Source organism: Nannobrachium achirus (genome assembly GCF_963921795.1).
Source record: "Nannobrachium achirus genome assembly, chromosome: 5".
In the NCBI taxonomy this organism is placed as follows: Eukaryota; Metazoa; Chordata; class Actinopteri; order Myctophiformes; family Myctophidae; genus Nannobrachium; species Nannobrachium achirus.
The window spans coordinates 43961584-43979296 of NC_137814.1; the positions used below are offsets into that span (position 1 = coordinate 43961584).

At 40.7% G+C, this 17713-nt stretch overlaps 1 protein-coding gene across 3 annotated transcripts in view; it reads left to right on the forward strand.

The window, feature by feature from the left end:
• LOC308285760 (extended synaptotagmin-2-like) overlaps positions 1-5217 on the forward strand; it is a gene marked incomplete at its 3' end in the record, with an annotated part of 76609 nt that extends 71392 nt beyond the window's left edge. For 2 of the 3 annotated variants that reach the window (XM_080726619.1, XM_080726620.1), the window contains 4 exons: positions 585-716; positions 1673-1778; positions 2240-2289; positions 3200-5217. In XM_080726619.1, the coding sequence (XP_080582745.1) occupies positions 585-716; positions 1673-1778; positions 2240-2289; positions 3200-3245 (334 nt within the window). Of the gene's footprint in view, positions 1-584; positions 717-1672; positions 1779-2239; positions 2294-3199 lie in introns of those variants that run through there. The other variant, XM_080726621.1, reaches the window with a different exon arrangement.
• Between the last annotated feature and the right edge of the window lie 12496 nt (positions 5218-17713).

Sequence of the window (17713 nt, forward strand, 5' to 3'; positions counted from 1 at the left end):
GTGTACAAATGGAACCTAACAGGTCCATTTGGTTCTAAACTATTATTTGGCTGGGGAACTCCCTCAAGTGGTCTCCCCGGACCCCAATGCCACCCATGCAGTAGAGCAGGGGTCTTCAACAGACCCCTAGGGGGTCCTCAGAGTTACTACAGGGGGTCCTCCAAATCTTTGTGTGATAGAAACTTTTTTCTCCTTTTTTATATTAACCACTTGAACCCTAGCGTCCATATTCTGAGAACTTTAGCCAAAAATAGCCGATCTACAAGCTCACAACGCCTCGCATCGGCTATTTTTGGCACAGAGGTTTGGTGTAGAGGGAAAAAAGAGCACACCAAGTACAGAGTGAAAGGTCAAGTTTATTTAGTATTGACGGTTCAAGTGGTTACATATCTGATAACACAAATTGACATGAATCCAAAATACACTGATGATTGTGCGGTCAAACAATGAAACTATATGGGGGTCCCTTCATCTCTTTCTCAGCTAAGGGGTCCTTGGCCTGAAAACGTTGAAGACCCCTACAGTAGAGGTTAAAACATGTTATCAACCAAGTACCTCATGTCCTTGAACCTTCCCATCCACAGGAACCTGATAGCCTTCACAGACCATGGCTCAGACCCGTACGTGCGGCTCTATCTCCTGCCTGACAAACGGAGGTCTGGAAGGAGAAAAACTCACACTCACAAGAAGACGCTTAACCCTGTTTACGACCAGATGTGAGTTACTGTAAACTGCTTTGGTGTCACAAACATTGAAGAGATTGTTTAACATGTGCGTTTGATAAGTGCCCTCGGGTTGACTTTTATCATGAAAGTCTTTTGTTGGTCTGTCTGTCATTAATGTGTGTACATTCGCGCTAATAGCATAATTACTGGTTATAATAAGGGTGTGAAAATAATCAACATATTTACATGGCATTCGTATGATTAGTATGGCAATAACGGTGTTTAGTTGGCCATTTGAACCATATGAACCCTAGCATCCTTATTCTGGGGTGAACATTCTGCAAAAACAGCAGATTTACAAGCTTCATTGTAGATCGGCTGTTTCCCACCAGGAGATTTGGTGTTGAGGGAAAATATCTGCACACCAAGTATAGAGCCCTGAGGGACCCCGGTCATACAGTGGTGTAAAGTAACTAAGTACATTTACTTAAGTACTGTACTTAAATACAATTTTGAGGTATTCATTCTTTACTTGAGTATTTCCAATTTCCAATGCTTTTCTACTCCACTACATCTCAGTTCCAAATATAGTACTTTTACTCTACTACATGTATTTGAAAACTTTAGTTACTAGTTACTTTGCAGATATTAATTAATACCAGTAAGACTCCCTAAAGCGACCATCAGGTCGCATGTAAAGGTTACACCCGCCACTCCGACATGTCTCCTTTCCGACACGAACCCTATCTCTAACCCTTACCCTAAACTTAACCTCTATGGAAGTGTCGCCACTCTGACAATAAGAAGTCAATTTCGGAGTGGCGACATGTCGGAATGGAGAGCGACACCCGGCGCTAAATGGGACAGATCCATGTTGATGAAATGACTCTAGATATACTGTGTGCATGTAAAGGCACTCCGTCTGTGTGTCTGTTATCCACCATCTATTGATCATTCATTCTGTCTGTTATCCACCATCTATTGATCATTCATTCTCTCTCCATCAGATTTGAGTTCAGTGTGTCAATAGTGGAGCTCCACAGGAGGACGCTGGATGTGGCGGTGAAAAACGGAGGCGGTCTGCTCTCCAAAAGCAAAGGACTTCTGGGAAAGGTACAGGCCTGACTCTTTCTGTCCTTTCATCAACCTCTCCTTTGTTTCTTATCTCTTCTCTCTCTCTTTTATGAGTCATATTCATGTATGCTGAAGACCGTCTGTTCTTTTCTGCTCCATTATCTCTTTTCTCCTGTTCTCTCACTCACCGATCCACTCTGTTCCTATACAGTGCTTCTCAAACTTTTTTTAATTTCAAGGACCCCCATAACTCTTGGCAGTGTACAAATGGAACGGGTCAATTTGGTTCCATTTGTAGTTTTAGAGTTAGAGCCTGTAAGGGTCCATTTGGAAGCCCCTTAAGGAATCCTGAGGGTCCTTAGACCCCACTTTGAGAACCACTGCTATTCACGAATCAACTGGATCCTGGACCCCACTTTGAGAACCACTGCTATTCATGAATCAACTGTTGATAATCATTGATCCTGGTATTTCCTTCCTGTTCCGTCTCTCTCCTTCAGGTGATGGTGGACCTGACCAGCGAGGAGATCTCCAAGGGCTGGACTCAGTGGTGAGTCAGCAACCAGCTCACCTCCTCATGCATCATGAGTGCTTCTAGTGCATGTGGATATGTGGTATTGCCATGGAAATATTCAACGGGACATCATCATTATCAATAGCCTACAAATATAATATGGTTGAATTTATTATATAATTTTTATAATTAATGAAGACAATGACAGTTATAACAAAAATGTATTTGTTGCACGTTCATTTACAAATACAGTATGTGTCGATAGATGTCAGAGTTACCCCCATACAAGATTTTTGTTGTTAAGATGTTATCATTTTAGTCATAATGCATCTACAAGCTTGTGACGTGTTGTGAGCTTTTAGATCTTAAAGGTGATACACCATGAAATGTCACTTTTCCTATTTTAAAACCTTTTTTTGGGGTCCCACTAGCACTTTCTATCCTCACAAAGTCCCATTTCTGACCGTTGTGTCTTTCTCTGGTTTTGGGAAGGCGGAGGTTAAAAGCATCCCACGGGTTCTCAAAACAGGCTGTCTAGATTTGCTGCCGTCGCTGACGTCATCGATGGCCGTTTTTGAAGATAATTTTTTTTTTTTTTCAAAAAGTAAAAAAAAAATAAAAAAAATAAAAAAGATTTGGGGGGGGGGGGGGGGGGGGGGGTGGCGCAGTTCAGGCCAAAGGTGGTACTGCAGCTGAAAATACTCTGAGAGCCATTCAAAATGAGAGAGGCTCTCTATTCAGGAGTGGTAATTTAGCCTCAAACCTTTTGAAAAACGTTTTTGGGACATAAACAATATGACATAAATACTTTTAAATGCATGGTGTATCACCTTTAAAGTGGTTAAACTGATGCAACATTTACACATTTTGCTGGGGAACTCCTGGAACCACACATTTAGAATCATTATTTACATTACAACCCTACTCCTTTATCTTTGTCCTCCAGGTATGACCTGAGTGAAGATGGCCTCGCCAGGCCCCACCAACTATAGAGGAACCAACCCAGAGATGAATTCCTCATCTTCATCACGCCTCATCCTGTCTGGAGAGAAACCTAATTAGTGACTGCTGTTTCTCCACACCGTGGCATCTGATTCCTCTGTACAATGGATATAATAACCTTCCAGATTGTTACTAATCATCTGTCACAATGCAGTTTTCTCCTTTAAGAAATGATAGTTTGATAGAGTAAAGGGAGTATAATATAAAGTATATTAGATATATTCACACATACACAGTAACATCTCCTCTAGAGCTTACACATGCAATTAAGATGACTGTGTACTGTATGTGTGTGAGTATGCAGTATATGTGTATACAGATGAAGTATAAGTATTTAAAGTGCAACATACATAATATTTGTAGAGGCTGTAGAGAAAATACTATTTTTCTTGCTCTTGTTTTTAAGGTGCAGTTTTCTGTCTTGACTGACTGGAGGAAACGTTAACCTTGTAAATATGTATAATGAGAAAAGAAGAGATGGGTGGGAGGGTTTATTCTAGAAACCAGAAGAGGGAGGTGTTTGGTAAAAAAAAAAGAAAGTTGATATTTGTAATTTTTTATATATATGATTCTTGATGAATTTGTACATCGGCAAGATGGTATGGACTAGAAAGGAGAAGAGTGACATGTTTGTTTTGCTTGTTTTGTCTTTTTTATGAACATGATTCATACCATTTCCAATTTTGAACTGAAGCAGGACTGTGGACAGGTTTGAAAAATGTCTGCCACCAAAGAGACGCATATTTCATTTTATCACTCGTATGGGGCGGGGCTTCCCTTTCTTTTTTTAAAACCAAAAATGTATGAATGTTTGCACATCTTTGTTCTATGTCTTTGTCGTCGTTTTAACGTTTAGGGATCGCGCATTCTTAGACTCAAATCGTTTTGTTCATCCCAGTTGGCACGTCAACGTTTTCAATCGGCTTGAAATCAGTTTGTTAAAAGCCAGTCTTAATTTCCTCTTGCGCTTATCTTTCCTGTATACATATACACCTGTCAGCATGTGCATATCGTATTACACCTCAATGCTTCTTCAATGCTATACTCTCTATAAGAAAAAGAAACTAATGGACTCCAACACCAAGTCCCAGAGTTTGATCTGAAAAGGGATTCACAATGTATTCACATTTGTCGCATTGTAATGTAAACTCACATATCGGTATAACTCGGTAAAACTGAGAGCTACTTCAGTTTAAAACTACATCATTAACTAGTTAAGTTAGAGTTGATTAATCAGTGTATCATTATTAAAGTACCTTCTATTGTGGGCATTGTGCCATTGTTGAGCAGATGAGCTGTCTGTTCTATCCTACCATGTCACACAGGTCAGGACTAAAGCCTGATTTAAAACGTAGTCGTACAATGGTATCCCGCACCAACAATAGCAGACAAGCTCACAACAGGTCAATAAGGAAAAGAGGCGCTAACCACTTTCAACCATGCCGTCCCTATTTTGGGCATGTCATTATAGCCGAACATTATTTATATAGATCTACAAGCTCATAGTGCTCTTGTGATGTGTTGTGGGCTTGTAGATTCAGTTTTTCACACAAAGTATGTAGGGCTTAAATGGTTAAACAGTCCACTAATACTGTTTGTCTGTTTGAGTACTTGCATTTCCTGCTGTCTGACTCTGCAGGGTAGCAATGTATGTTTTGTTATTGTGTTATTCTTCTTTATATTTTATTTTTTATAGATGTACCAATACTGCAAAAGCCAATGGAAAGAAAATGTCTGGAGGGAAATATGTCCTCATGTTTGTCTTCTCTGTTGAACTTAATTTATCTTTGTGCCTTAAATTCACATGAAATTATGAAACAAAACGCAGAACGCTACAGTATGATTTATTTTCCTGTTTGAAAATGTCTCCTTCAATGTCTTTTAAACGATGAAAGAGCTTTTGCTGGACAAGCAGCATCAAGTTGTACCTTTTACTTTTTTAGTTACCAGCATCTGAATCACAATCACACTCTGTCTCATAATAAAATATGTCTTGGTGAAAAATCAGACTCATAATTTCGACCGAAGGTCGCAGTTTACTATGAGAAACGGCACATCATGTCCGTGTCCGCTTTTTTACGGTCTATGGTTTTGCCACACTGACATCACGCTGACTCTCACGCTCTGATATCACAGTGATGTTGGGAACCAAATCCCTTTTATGCCCATATATGGAGATCCCTGTGATGCCAGGGGAACCAAATCCCTTTTATGCCCATATATGGAGCTCCCTGATGTCATACATTTTAATCCCATATCTGTGAATATCTATAGGTACCAGGGGTCTCCCTATATGGGTAACTGGTCCAATATACACTGGCCAGATGGCCAAGACATGGCGCAAACTCGCTTTTCGCCCTTAGGCGTCTTACTGGTAAAATGTCTTGGTGGAATTTAACAGATACTAAACTGGGGCCACCTGCCTGCTCAGGAACAATGCATCTTGTGAATGCATTCCCCCTGGTATTGAAATGTCTGCCCCTTTTATGCCCATATGTGAAGATACCCGATGTCATTTGTATAATGCCCAGTTGCCCACATACAGCTTATATGGACATATCGATGCAAGTCGGGAACAATGCAATGCCCCCTCCTGGATATGCAGTTGTTGCGTTGTACCCATCCGTCTGACTGTGTGTGTTCATTTTATGCCCATATATGGAGATCACTGATGCCATCAGCATTGGCTCAAATCTGATGGAGAGAGAATGAATATAAAAGATTGGCTTAATAAACACATTACATATTGTATTCTACAGTTCCCCAAACAATATTGTAACAATTTAAACCAAGGGACAAACGTATCAGTCAAATGGAGGTAGTGCAGCACCATCTCAAAGCAATTAGTAAAATACTACAATAGCCTACTGTATTGTATACTTCAATGACTGACTTCAATTAAAGACAACAAAGGTAAACAAAATATGAAGGGAAATGCAGCAAAGAAGCATTAGAGAAGGAGATTGAAAAGATTTCAAATTATATTCTCTTTGAATGTCAAACATACTTGTAGAGCTTGTAAATAACATTATTTATTTGTTTTCTTTTATCTACCTGTATTTATGAGTTAACCATATCTTCACATCATTAGCTTTTACATTAAGCATACAGACAAATCTAGAATCTATTTTGTGGAAGGAAATGTATACGATCAATTATTTTGATTATATTAAATTGTGATTATATATACCTAATGACACCGCAGTACTACCATCACTATGTGTCTCATTACATCCTAATAGTTCTCAAATCACAGAGTTATAATAGGCTCTGGGTCCACCGTTATGGTGTCTATGCTTTCAAAGGAAATGGAACTTTTCTTTGACAATGGCTAGCCAGATTGGTTGGTGTCTATCACGTCAGGCTGGGAGTGCTCAAGCTTGAAGTAGAGTGGATTGTGAAAGGTTGGCAAGGGACGTCCAGACTTCTTATAGAGGAGGAGAGCAGTGACCGCTAGGACTGAGAGCACCGTTAATACCAGCACCACTACCAACGCTGAGTGGACATGATGAGGTTGATGAGTTCCCTCTTGTTTATGAGCAGCTACACAATCAAAGGAGCAAAATAAGCAATGCTTAATTAGTCAAAATAATCAGTAAAACAAATGATCAGTGAATTCCACTGTGAAATAGTAGGCCTACACTATGATCCATGCATGAATCTTACCAACTGTCGGCAACTGTTCTGGCATCACTGGCAGAGGAGAATGGAAAATATCAATTAGATAACAACCACTGATAAGGAATCAAATCAAAAAGTATTTTCTGCGGCAAAGTAATGGTTTACTGCATGGTTTTACCTTTGGGCGTTTCACAGATATAGGCCCTGTCATAAGACTTTTTCCCAGTCCTCCACATGCCATCCTCAGAACTAATCTCTCCATAACTGTCATTTGCTGGTTGATATTGATCCCAGTTCACGTAATCCATGGGTGTCCCATCCAGCCACAACCACTTCCCTGCATAGAAAGAATACGTCTATGTACTGTATGTCTTATTGGGTAAAACTTACTATGAAATCCATGTCTATAAGGCATTATAATTTGTTTGCTGTTAAGTGTATTATAATCTTAACACTGTATGTTATAATACTAAAAATGCTTAATAACAATAATAACACATTATACAGCAGCATGTCTGTGAGTGACCAGTAATTATTAAAGGGGTGGTGACATCCAAAAATAAATTTTGAGTTTTTTATGCTTTTTTTAATGTTTCCTGGCCTCAATTACACCAAAAAAACACCAACTTTTAACTTGCAGTCGTTCCCCTGTTATCTGTGGTTTTTTGACGATTTCTGCATAATGAGGCTCTGATGCTCTGATCATTGGCTCTCGGACAGTGTCGTCACTAGCAGTTAGTGCACCCCCCCCCCTCCTCCTCCTCCTCCTGGGCTCTACTCTCTCCCTGTTTATATTTCTCCACAGCCCACGTTTTGAGGAAGTAATCTCTACATTATATTGTCCTTTAATCGTAAATATGGGCATATAAAATACATGTGTCCATTCAAATATCTTATTTACATCAATATCCTTCATATCAAGTAGTCAGTTTATGCTTTTGTGAAATAGTGAAAATCGCTATGTATCGCTATGTATTTTCCGCCCTGGCTGCGTCCTTGGACAGCGCCTCCCTCCTCATTACCGAGGCAGAGGACAGCGCTCTGCTCCCGGAGCAGCAGAGCTCCGTGGAGAGCCTACTATAACTCCATGCTGCCCTGTCCTCCCCCACACACACACGGGCACGGCGACCCGGCGAGCAGACAGTAAAACGCTATGATAACACAAGCAATAGGTGGTTCTCTAAACGGAGGCATTTAGCCGGTAACCTCGGTCCCGGGGTAAGAAAAAACATTCGCGACTCTCGATGCTGTTCGTGTGTGCCTCTTCAGGGCTCAGCTCAGCCTCTGTGTGTCAGTGTGTGTGTGTGTGTGTGTGTGTGTGTGTGTGTGTGTGTGTGTGTGTGTGTCTGTCACAGTGTGTCTTGTACCAAAGCAAAGCAGCGAAACAAATGCATCGCGTCTGCGAACAATGCATGCATCTCTCGGTCAGTGTTGGAGCCGGGGCGGTCCTCTGTGTGTGTGTGTGTGTGTGTGTGTGTGTGTGTGTGTGAGTGAGAGAGAGAGAGAGAGAGAGAGCGTGCGTGTGAGAGCGTGTGTGCGTGACTGCGTGTGCGTGTGTGTGGCCAGTGCAAGGGAACGTTTGGGTACCATAGTTTGAGAACTGCTGGCCTAAAGGGCTGAAGTGAGTGATTTGTATTAATAATCAAAATCAAAATGATTGTAGTGGAGAGATAAAGTGCATTTGCCTCTGAGATGTAGTGGAGTAGAAGTATAATAATTGAAAATTGGAAAAACTCAAGTAAAGTACAAATATTCAAAATTGTACTCAAGCTATAATAATATTTGTTAGAATGAGTGGGAGAGAGAGGCTCCCCTAGTGGTGATTATAGAGTATTTCAGGTGACAGACCGTTTTTCATGACACCTGAACAGAGAAAGAGACCATGGCTCCATGGAGTGGATTTTCAAGTTTAAACATTTTAAAACATGTTTTTAGGACCAGGGCAAAGACTTTTATGATTGGTAAAAACAGAATGTCATTTAACCTTTAAGTATTTACCTTATATTGACCTTTTAAGTAAAATGCTTTGTTATGAATATTATAACTGTAATAAGTTATTTATACATTTGTGTTTAGAATATAGTTATAAGCATTCTGCACATTTATGAGTTATACTGTTATACAGGCTATTGTGAAAGTATATTTATTTGCTTTGATTTAGCGTTTACACAGTGAGTGAATTCTTTAAGGGGAGACATGGCAGCTGAAAACATGTAAAAAACATTTTTACTATTTTGCTTCCTAAACATGAGATCTTTCAAACTAATGCAAAAAAACTTTCAGAATACACATATAGATGTTTATTTCATACATGAAGGTGCCGAGTTAACAGCATTTGTTTTCATACATTTTTTATAAAATATAGATATATAGGCCTATAGACAATAAAAAATAAATAAAAGATGAATCAAAGAAACATGGCCCCCTCATGTAGGGGCAGTATATGAGCCACCAGAACCGAGGACAGGTGTTTTTGATGAATCTAACATGATTAAAATGGAGTTTGAAGTTACAATTGGTTTGTATAGGATGGGGGTGTGTCTGATCTTTAAAGGCCGTTTTCTCAAAATGTGTTTTTCCTCATACTTAGGTACAACAATCTCCACTTCAGTTGCACCCACATACACCAAACCTTCCAGTTTTATTCTTATCTATATCCTGAAGGTTTGTTGATATATCATTCATAGCCTGATTTACATCACATTTTAATCCTAAAAACATTGCGAAAATTGTTTTGTTTTTTTACGCCTGTTGACACTATTTTATGATTTATGGAGTGATAAAAAGAGATATCTAAAATCCCCCCTGTAATTTGTTTTGTTTTGTCTCTAATATGTCAAAAGGAAACAATATTTTTGAACCTGGCATTCTCCAGTCTTCAGATGTATGCGCCTGAAAAGTACCGGTATGCAAATTGGGCATTATTAGCGCACATAATGCCTAATTTGCCTAATCTAAACATATCATTTCAGAAAACTTGTAATTCAAATTTTTACCCTATTCACCTGTAGTGTCTCACCTTAACCATCACATTGAATTGTTGAATGTCTTTGTTATGATGAAGAAGACGGTGTACCTTTAAGAGTTTTGTACAGGCCTATCCAGAAAGCACTGTTGCTGTCTTGAAGCATTTCCACCGTGCTTTTAATGAAGCTCTGCTCAGCTGGATCTTCAATGCTGACCAGTTCCCCACCTTCACAACACAACATACAGAAGACCAGTAAGACTCCCTAAATTGGGAGATAAGCGACCGTCAGGTCGCATACACAAACTTTAGAAGGCAATGGTAGACAGTCAGTAGGGAAATGGGACATGGCTGGAAATGGGACAGATCCATGTTGATGACATGACTTTAGAGATACTGTGTACCGCTTTGCGTGATCTTAGGGAAAAATCTGTAGAAGCAGTGTCCAAAATGTGTTTGAAAGAATCGCCCTGATGGTGGCGCTAAAAGGGACATATCCATGTTGATGATATGAGTGTAGACATACCGTGTAACTCGTTGCGTGATTTTAGGGCAAAATGTGTAGGCGTAGTGTAAAATATTTTTTTTTGCTAGAATCTATGTGAGAAATGAGGGGTAGGGGTTGTGGTTTGGCAGCCAAGGAGTGTGTGTGCAAAGTTTGGCACGGATAGGGGCAACGGTGGCGGAGATATGAGTAGGGAAAAAGTGTGACATGATGTGTGATGGACAGACTGACGGACAGACAGACAGACGGTGGAGGTTTTGATAGTAACTGCGACCTAACAGTCGCAATCAAAACTAGACAAGTGCGTTCTCCAGAGTGCAGATTTCCGCCAGGCCAGATTGCCTAACCCAGTGGTTCTCAACCTGTGGAGGGGGGGGGGAATTATTTTGGGGGGGTCCCCATATGATTAAGTTAATGTGCAAAATAGTTTTTTCACTCAACTGTAAACAAACCAACAAATTTGTATAGAGGGTATCTGCACATTTTAATACCTCTAAAATAACAAATTAAACATTGTCCAAATTGTCAAATATTTGAGGCAGAAATTGTGAAAATAGACGGTCTACATGCTCACAACGCCTTGCAACGCGAGACTTGTGAGCATGTAGATCTGCTATTTTCACAGTAGAACTGTGTTATACAAAATGTAGCGCCTCAACTCTTACTCTTACACCCCCTGAAGTGCCCTTCAGGGTGTGGGGGTTCCAGTTAAAATATGATAATTTTAGGGGTCGCGGGCCGCGGCCTGAAAAGGTTGAGAACCACTGGCATAACTAAGGCTGTGGCACTCAAAGGGTGAGTTGTCAGGACTGGAGGAAGCTCTGGAGACTGGGGAGAAATAGTTTGTATGACAGGCGGTGCAATTCTTCTCATGTTTGTCTCACTTTCACCCGTTGTGAGCTTGTAGATCTGCTATTTTTGCTAGTTTGTGTCCCAGGGCAAAGGTCTAATTTCTCTTTTGGGTCATGAGCTGAAAGGTTTGGGAACTGCCATAGATGACTCTCCAAATGGAATTCCAATTTGGATTATTTGAAGTGTTAGGTTCATACAGTATAAGACATTTTTTGTAAGAAATAGGTGTGCCCACAATTTTGGGGTTCCAATTAAAGGCAAATAATATGGGTATGAGAACCCTCCTGGCGTTCTCATTGGCACCCCCCTCTTGGTCACATGACTCCAGAGAGAACATGTACTGATTTGTGTGCGTTTTGGACTAAATCTGTGAGAGTATAGCAAAAAAGGATGTATTGTTGAAGTATGTATTTGCATGCGTGCACATAAGACTAAGAGAGTGTAGTCTTACCTAGTCTTTTACAGCTAGAAGCTGCATTTGCCCACTCAAGCTCATATGTCATGAACAGGTAGCAACTATCTCTTAATATCAATGCCTTGCATTATTAAAATCTGATTGAAGCATTGGTTGAAGTTTTATTCACGAAGAGTAAAGCAGTCCGTCTGGTCAGCAATGCTAATAAACCTGAGAGTTGTTTTATCACTGAAGCACGCCTATTTCAAAACTCAAAACTATGACTTTATGAGTGGAGAGAGGCTTCTTGGAATGGAAATGAGAAAGAATTGAGTTACCATGCACCATGTAAATATTAAGACATGTCATTTTCCACAGACGAACGCTTCCCAGTTGTTCCAGAACCAGAGACTCCTGACCACTATGTCAAACTGGGTAATGACTCTATAAAGGTTCTGACTCAGAATGTGACCTGGGATCAGGCTAAGAAGCTTTGTGAGGATGATGGAGCTCAACTGGCCAGCCTTCGGAATGACTGGTCACAAGCCTACGTTGAACTGCAAGCTCTGAACCTCAACACACCTTCATGGATTGGTCTCAATGCAATGGAGGTAAAGTCCATGCCTTATAGCGGTGGTTCTCAAAATGTGGTCCAGGGACCCCCAGGGGTCCTTGAGGGGGTCCCCAGCAAAATGTGTTAATATTGCATAAACTATAGGAACTATAGTTTTGTGAATTTGTGCACAAGACCTCTTGTAATTTATTTTTATTGTCATGGCTGCGTCCGTCCATGTGAGATTTTGCACACACATTCTCACACATATTTCCAATATGTCGTTCATTGATTGATTGAAGTGTAAATTTGTTATGGTTTCAGACTGGAGGTTACTTCAGGTTCATTGATGGTTGGCACCTGATCATTACCAACTGGGCACGAAACGAGCCAAGCAGAGGCCAACCCTGTGTATACGTGGATGTGGATGGAAAATGGAAGACTGCTCCTTGCATTCAAACCATGAATAGTGTTTGTATGAAGACCACAGGTATGACAATTACAGCTGCTGGATTATATCATTTTAAACACAATAATAAAGTTGATGATTATGACTTATCTCTCAAGCCATTTAGTACACCAGAATAAATGTAAAGATTAGAGTATGAATTCATAATGCTCCATACAGCAGTAGCCTATATAATGATATTTTTTTGTCCCCTGTCCCCCTGTATAATAACATTGCGACCGAGTTTTGTGATTTTCTTTAATGATAATTTGGTCATTGCAATTTCTCCCAACTGCAGATGTGCCACCAGCTGTGTTGACTGAGGAACACCTGGGTATCTGCCCTAATGACACCATTAGGCCAGATTCAGAGTCAGACGAGATACTAACCTGGATGCCATTCAGAGATAGTTGCTACCTGTTCATGACAAATAAAATTGAGTGGGCAGATGCTGCTTCTAGCTGTAAAAGATTTGGTAAGAATACACTCTTTACATGCATATGCACATGCACACGCAAGCACACACACACATAATGATAAGTGATAAGTGTCACCGTCTGTCGCACAGATTCTCCCCAGAGCTTCCTCCAGTCCTAATGACACAGCCTTGGGTAGGCAACCCGGCCTGGCGGAAATCTGCTCTCAGGGGAACGCACTTGTCTAGTTTTTGATCTTGTATATGTTGTGTTGTGAAGGTGGGGAACTGGTCAGCATTGAAGATCCTGCTGAACAGAACTTCATTAAAAGCACGGTGGAAATGCTTAAAGACAGCAACAGTGCTTTCTGGATAGGCTTGTACAAAACTGTTAAAGGTACACCGTCTTCTTCATCATAACAAAGACATTCAACAATTCACTGTGATGGTTAAAGAATTCACTTTACTGTGTAAACGCTAAATCAAAGCAAATAAATTCCCAATAGCTTTGAATATAGAAGGAGAAAACACATTCTATGAAGCCCATATCTATAGCCTAATTCTTTAAACATACTTATAATGCATTATCCGATAAAACAACGTTCTAATTAGTAAGAACTCATAAATATGCATAATGTTAAGACTATATTTATAACTATATTCTTAACATATTATAAATAAGTACAAAATGCATTGTAACCTGCTTATAACCATCTGCTTATAATCACTGTATAATTACAGTTATAAGCACTCACAAGTACTCATAATTCAATCATAAGCCTTTTACTTAAAAGGTCAATACAGTACAAGGTGAATATTAAATACTTGATAATTACGGGTCACTTACAGTACATTTTCTTTGGATTTTATTATCAAAGTATAATAGTTCTCATAGCTTTACATTATAATACTTTTTATAATACGTTGCACTAGCTGTTACAGTGTATTATTGCATAATAGTGTGATTAATTCACTATAAGAGGTAATTTCATTAAATAGCATTAATTCAGTGCATATTTCTGTCTTCACCTCCAGGTTTGTATTATCACACAATGACCATTTACAGTGACTTATAATAGCAATATAATAAGTATAAGTATAAGAGAGATTATTATATGTTATATATTATAATGTATTACAACTATGAGAATTATGATGACTATGATCTTTGCCCAAAGAATGTCTGTGAGTGACACTGAGTGTCCAGCAATTAAGAAGTATTATAAGAAGTCATCATTATAAATTGCTGTATAATTTCAATTGTTATCATTATTGTTGTTGTTATAAAGCATTTTTTTTGTATAATAACTTATAAAGTGTTAAGATTATAATACACTTAAATCATGTTTATAATGCATTATAGAAATGGTTTTCTTACAAAGTGTTACCCACCCAGTAAGACTTACATCGATAGATCTTTCTATGCAGGGAAGTGGTTGTGGCTGGATGGGACAACCATGGACTACGTGAACTGGGATCAATATCAACCAGATGATGACAGTTATGGAGAGATTCGTTCTGAGGATGGCACATGGAGGGCTGGGAATAGGTTTTATAACAGGGCCTATATCTGTGAAACGCCCAAAGGTAAAACCATACAGCAAACCATCACTTTGCTGCAGCAAATACTTTGTCATTTGATTCCTTATCGGTGGTTGTTATCTAATTGATATTTTCCATTCTCCTCTGCCAGAGATGCCAGAACAGTTGCTGACAGTTGGTAAGAGGCCTACTATTTCACAGTGGAATTCACTTATCATTTGTTTTACTGTTTATTTGACTAATAAAGCTTCGCTTATTTTGTTCCTTTGATTGTGTAGCTGCTCATAAACAAGAGGGAACTCATCAACGTCATCGTGTCCACTCAGCGTTGGTAGTGGTGCTGGTATTAACGGTGCTCTCAGTCCTAGCGGTCACTGCTCTCCTCCTCTATAAGAAGTCTGGACGTCCCTTGCCAATCTTTGACAATCCACTCTCAGAGTCTGAAAGTGGATTGTAACTCTGTAAATGGAGGACTAGCAGTGGTGGGAAAAGTAGTCAAATCATTTACTTGAGTTAACGTGTATATATATATACACTGTAATATAGAAATACTCTGTTACAAGTAAGTCAGAAATTCAAAATTAAGTAAATGCACAAGTATTGGCATCAAAATGTACGTAAAAGTACCAAAAGAACACACATTTTATGTTTTCAGTGAGTGAGGTGTAGCTAGGTCAGCTATTTTCGAATGGCAGAAATCTATATGGCTGAAGTTGTCTACAAAGTAACTAGTAACTAAGGTTTTCAAAAACATTTAGTGAAGTAAAAGTACAATGTTTGGATCCAATAAGTAGAGAAGTAGAATTAAAGGTATTGGAAATTGGAAATAGGCTACTCAAATAACTCAAAATTTAACTCAAAAGTACAATACTTAAGAAAATGCACTTAGTTACTTTCCACCACGGCATTTGTACAATCGTTTTTATATGTGGAACTACTTTCTGTGGCCCGTGACATTTTGCAAACTCGCCATGTTTGATGCTTTATTTACCTGCAATATAAATAAACATAACTGTATACATTTAATAACTAATTGTTAAAAACAAATTGTATTTGTGTCTTTAACATGAATGTTTTCAACTGAGCAACATTATAACATAAAACCTGCATATACAGTAAATGTTATTGATTGTCTTGTTAACTCATAAGCTCTACTCCCACAAATGTAGGCATAATTCTGAATTGAAACATTGTATGAAATGTATTCAAGTAGCCTAAACAAACTACCCAGGGACACAGGCATCCAAAGTTAGATGTGGTGGCACAAATGCTAATCAACAGCTTAAATTTGGGGAATGTAAAAAAAATCTGCTTAAATCCATTTCAGATATAGATATATCAACCAATGATCTCGGACCATACTTTTGTTTTATTGTTTTCTACTGTATCTTCTTATCTTATCCTAGTTTTTTTTCTAATAAAGTTGTTGTTTTTATCTGCCATACACACACGCACGCACACACAAACAATTAGTATTGTAAAGCGTCTTTGAGTACTAAGAAAAGCGCTATATAAATCACAGCTATTATTATTATTATTATCAACCTACTGAAGAGATAAGGCCTGATTGATTGATTGATTGATTGATTGATTGATTGATTGATTGATTGATTGTGTTAAATAGGATAGGGTTTTGTCTAGGGGCTGGTGTAAAGGTGTTGCACATCACCATGGGGCATCGATCAGAATGCCATTGAAGAGGAGTTCCCAGTATGTTATTTTATACCATGTTATGGTTTTATTTATCAGATACGCACAACATGGTGGTTTGGGGTTTGGTGCCTGTGCCACCAGGCCAGGCTCTGCTGCTGCTCTTGTCCCTGCTGCAGCCAAGGAGAAGTGAATGTCTGAAAGCTGGGGCAGTATATATATAGACCGGACTGAGTGATCACAGGTGTGGTGAATGAGATCAGGTGAGGGGTGGAGCATGTACTGATGATGGGCCAGGGGGTGGGACTGTCCAGTGTGAACTTTTGTACAGCCGCCCCAAATCTGCAAAGATTTAAATAAATAAAAAGTCACACTGTGATAGGGCCGCCCCATGAGAACAGATGGGGGGGGGGGGGGGGCTCAGGTGGTGTGGGCAGCTGAGGGGGCCTGGTGACTGTAGGAAGAGAAGCCTGAGGAGGCCCTGCTACTGGAGGAGCCTTGGGAGGAGAAAGAAACTTTGAAGACGAAGCCCTGGGCGCTGAAGGCGGGGTCGAATGCGGAGACCTGGGCGCCGAAGGAGGAGGAGTTTGAGGCAGGAGGCCGTAGGAGGAGGAGACTTCAGGTGGCCGTAGGACACAGGGGAGGCCGGTTAGGAGGAGACTTCAGGTGGCCGTAGGACTCAGGGGAGGCCGGTTAGGAGGAGGAGACTTCAGGTGGCCGTAGGACTCGGGGGAGGCCGGTTAGGAGGAGGAGACTTCAGGTGGCCGTAGGACTCAGGGGAGGCCGGTTAGGAGGAGGAGACTTCAGGTGGCCGTAGGACTCAGGGGAGGCCGGTTAGGAGGAGACTTCAGGTGGCCGTAGGACTCAGGGGAGGCCGGTTAGGAGGAGGAGACTTCAGGTGGCCGTAGGACTCAGGGGAGGCCGGTTAGGAGGAGACTTCAGGTGGCCGTAGGACTCAGGGGAAGCCGGTTAGGAGGAGGAGACTTCAGGTGGCCGTAGGACTCAGGGGAGGCCGGTTAGGAGGAGACTTCAGGTGGCCGTAGGACTCAGGGGAGGCCGGTTAGGAGGAGACTTCAGGTGGCCGTAGGACTCAGGGGAGGCCGGTTAGGAGGAGACTTCAGGTGGCCGTAGGACTCAGGGGAGGCCGGTTAGGAGGAGACTTCAGGTGGCCGTAGGACTCAGGGGAGGCCGGTTAGGAGGAGACTTCAGGTGGCCGTAGGACTCAGGGGAGGCCGGTTAGGAGGAGACTTCAGGTGGCCGTAGGACTCAGGGGAGGCCGGTTAGGAGGAGGAGACTTCAGGTGGCCGTAGGTCTTCAGGGGAGGCCGAAGGAGGAGGAGACTTCTGGAGAACTGGTTGCAGAAGATCCTGGTGACGATCATGCAGGCTGGGCTCCTCTCCAGCCATGGCAATGCTCTTCTCGGTTCGAAGGACCATGTTAAATAGGATAGGGTTTTGTCTAGGGGCTGGTGTAAAGGTGTTGCACATCACCATGGGGCATCGATCAGAATGCC